Genomic DNA, 3,600 nt, shown 5'->3' with positions numbered 1-3,600 from the left:
TTGGGCCACAAAACAGGGCCAGTTCCAGTTCCAGGTTCCCCCACCTACCTACCCATCACCTGTCTGAGGGCCCCTTGGGGAAGAGGCTGACTTGGTATCCAATATAGAGGTTTAAGTTCTCTTGAGTCGCATGATGATTCTATCATTTTGATCAGCTGAAGTCCAGGTGGGACAGCAGGTTTTGGAGACACAAGGGCTGACTAGCACAAACATCTTCTCTCTGATTTGACTACCTCTTCTGAAGAGTGAACCACGTTGGGGACAAATCCACTCTTCACCCCTTCCCAGCCCTCCTGGATGGTAATATCCCCCCTTTTCACCAGCTCATATATGTCTCTCGTCAGGTCTGTGAAGGCCTTCTCTACATTAATGGCGTCTCGGGCTGACGTTTCAATATACTTCATGCCATACGCAGCAGCCAGTTTCTCAGCCTCGTGGCGAGTCACTTGCCTCTGTGTATCCAGGTCACACTTGTGACCCACGAGAACGAATACAATTTGGTAGGGCTGGACGTGTACTTTGGTCTCTTCTAACCACTCGTGGACATTCTGGAAAGACCTGCGGTTGGTAATGTCAAATAAGAGAAGACCACCTACTGAGTTCCTGTAGTAGGCACGAGTGATGGATCTAGAACACAAGAGAGAAGTCAAGATTGAATGCCAAGCCCAAATTCCTGTACTTCAGTGAACTCAAAGAGTGGTCTCTGGTTAGCGACAGAGTCCTTCGGCAAAAATGCTTTTCTCTTTGTAACAAAGGAATACAAACGTCATTCCATCATAATAACAATACATGAATTTGCAATTGAGCTAAACTTTTCAATTGAGCTAAACTTTGAGATGGTATCTTCTAGAAATGAATGCTCATGGGCATACAGGCATTTTCCCTCAGCTTAGGTCAAACCATAGTTAACCTGTCCATTCTCACCACTGAAGAGCTGAATGAGATTTCCTTTTCTGCTAAGTGGGATATCTAAGTAAAAGGTTATCATGAGGCAAATGAAATAATGGATTAAGTATTCTGTCACCTGGAGAGCTCATTACAAATAATCGTAGTTGGCATAGGATTTTCTAAAAAAGAAAAATGAGTTTATGACAGTTGACAGGAAATACAAGTATATATCACAGAAGTGCTCCATTTATCATTACCGTATTTCTCTGTTACCTTTTTATTTTCATCAGAGGTTTTCAATCTCTTCTGTGAGGAGGAACACGATTTTGTTTTTTTACTTTGCAGGCCATGTGGGAATAGGAAAAAGAGGGATAGTCTGCAAAGATCTTGAGCCAAGTGTCTGTCTGCCCCACTTCAGAGAGGCTGACTCAGGAGCTACCAGGTGGGAAAAACTGCCTAAATAGACAAAGCTTCCCCTTAAAATCATATGATTTATTTAAAACATTGTAATCAGAATGTTTCTAAAACCTATTATACATTTTCTCTACTTTTGAAATGGAAGAAACCATATATATTTTCACTTCTTGATTTGAGGAGCTTCATTTTTAATGTGCATTATGATACTTTTCTCAGGGTGTCTTAGACATTGTAGAACTATTTGCTTATCCAGTCACTTTCCTTAGATTACCATGCTTTTTGACCTATGTCTATTTTTAGTTTTTCTTTCTCCTTGGATGAAGAATATAAACAATGAGGGACTCGATAGCTTAAGCCTTAGGACAAATGGCCCAGTAATAACAGAACAAACATTGTCCAGGGAATTGGAGTCCTAGCTAGATGATGGTAAGAACAAAACAACAAAAAAATTTCTTAATGTAAATAAAGTTAAAAGACAAATGAAAAACTGGAAAAACACTTTACAACATCCGTGACAGAAAAGGATTAATATTCTTAATATACAAAGAACCCTTAGAAGTCACTATCATCCAATAAATAATAATCTGTGGATATGAAAAGGCTGTTCATACCGAAAGAAATTGTGACAAACACAAAAGATGTCTTTCTTCGCTTATAGTATGAAACATGAAATCACAAGCTCAAAGTGAACCTGGACAAGGATATTTGTTTGCGGAAGTGGGGAAGTGGAGACAAGTCTAATTTTTCTCTTCTCCCCACCCCTCTTCAACCAGCTAACCAATATCTTCTATGCTTGATTTGTGTTCACTAGCTAAATGACGATTTATTGAGGCCTCTTGATCAAGTTTCGGCTCCTCTGCATGACTGTAGCTCAAAGTTTTCTGTGTACACTGCTCTGACTTTTGTCTTTATACATGCAGTTTCCTCACACTCATCAGGCGTCACTGTCTCCAGTAAGCCTTCCCTCATCTGTGTCCATACATATAATTACACGTGATACATGCTACAAGTGAAACAAAGTGTTGGAAGAGAAAATTCCACCTGTTTATTGATCACTCATTATGTGCTAAGTGTTATCCTAGGCTGTGAGCCTACAAATATGAACAAGGCACTCCTTTGTGTAATTACTGACCTAGTTCCCCCTCCACTATGCTAGCAGAGACATTCTAGGAGGGCAATGCCTGTGTCTATTTTGTTTACATGGCATCCCCTTGCAGGAGTTTCCTCAGGCTGTTTCCCCAGTGATAGGTGCAGTGTCTGGCAGAGAGTGAATGATCATTGCATGCGTGCTAGTTGCAAGAAAGAATCAATTATCACAGACATCTCTATTTCTATCTAGTATTTATATTCATATCTATATCTTTATCTCTACATCACCTATCTAGATCTGTCATCCTACATTAGGATGACTTGGGAACATTTTTTGAAATGTAGCATAGGGACTGAAATTGATGAATGACAGTGATCAACTCCAGCGAGTTGATTAACCACCAAGGGGGCAAGTTGGTGGAGTTGTGGTACGAGCAATATGTATTATTGATTGGCAGGATGTATCTTTTCCTGTACTGAATTCCCAGCTAGCTGAAGGTGGGCTTGAGCAGAAACTCTCAGAGCCTCGCTACCTTGGCTAAGGGCGGCGACCAGGACCAGGAAGTCCTCTTCCCCCGGGGATCGGGAAAACCCAGAAGACCCTCCCACTGCTCACGGGCCGAGTCTGCGCTCCCACCTGAACCTCTCTTGACCCGCGGTATCCCAGATCTGGAGCTTGATGCGTTTTCCGGGTTCGATCTCCACCAGACGGGAGAAGAAATCCACCCCCACCGTCGGGTCCGAAACCTGGGCAAAGCGGCCCTCGGTGAAGCGGCGGATCAGACACGACTTGCCCACCGTGGAATCCCCGATGACAATCAGCCGGAACTGATACAGCCAGATGGCCTCCATGGCCGAGGCTCGGCAGGTCTCCTTGGCCCGGGCCGCGGGCGGCGAGATGGGGGCGCCAGGCCGGGGCCTCGGAGAGCGCGGCTCGGTCCTGATCTAGATCGGCCACGAGGGCATCGTTGGCCTGGGAGCCTCAGGCCAGGTAGGCCCAGGCGCGGGGAGGACCGAGGGATGGATGCTGCGCTCGCGGAGGTGATGAAATGGCAGCAGCATCAGCACCACGCACTCTGACTCATCACTGACAACAGGCTTACTGTAATCCTCCAGGTAGAGGCGACGCCCAGCACCGCATTGTCTGTAAGAGCAGCGCACACGGAAATGGCCGGGGGCGGGCGGGGGCGGGGTTGGGGGCTGCGG

The 3,600-nt window shown here is 45.1% G+C and overlaps 1 protein-coding gene across 1 annotated transcript; it reads right to left on the bottom strand.

Annotated features, from left to right (window-relative positions):
• Nucleotides 1-200: 200 nt before the first annotated feature.
• On the bottom strand, nt 201-3,246 carry RAB39B (RAB39B, member RAS oncogene family). Its single transcript, XM_052663729.1, has 2 exons — nt 3,032-3,246; nt 201-627 (listed from the first exon to the last, which is right to left on the bottom strand). Exons 1-2 carry the CDS (start codon nt 3,244-3,246, stop codon nt 201-203), a joined length of 642 nt encoding a protein of 213 aa, XP_052519689.1.
• Nucleotides 3,247-3,600: the final 354 nt, after the last annotated feature.

Source organism: Budorcas taxicolor, chromosome X, assembly GCF_023091745.1.
Source record: "Budorcas taxicolor isolate Tak-1 chromosome X, Takin1.1, whole genome shotgun sequence".
In the NCBI taxonomy this organism is placed as follows: domain Eukaryota; kingdom Metazoa; phylum Chordata; class Mammalia; order Artiodactyla; family Bovidae; genus Budorcas; species Budorcas taxicolor.
The sequence above is the reverse complement of the archived record's forward strand: the minus strand, read 5'-3'. Positions and strand labels throughout refer to the sequence as shown.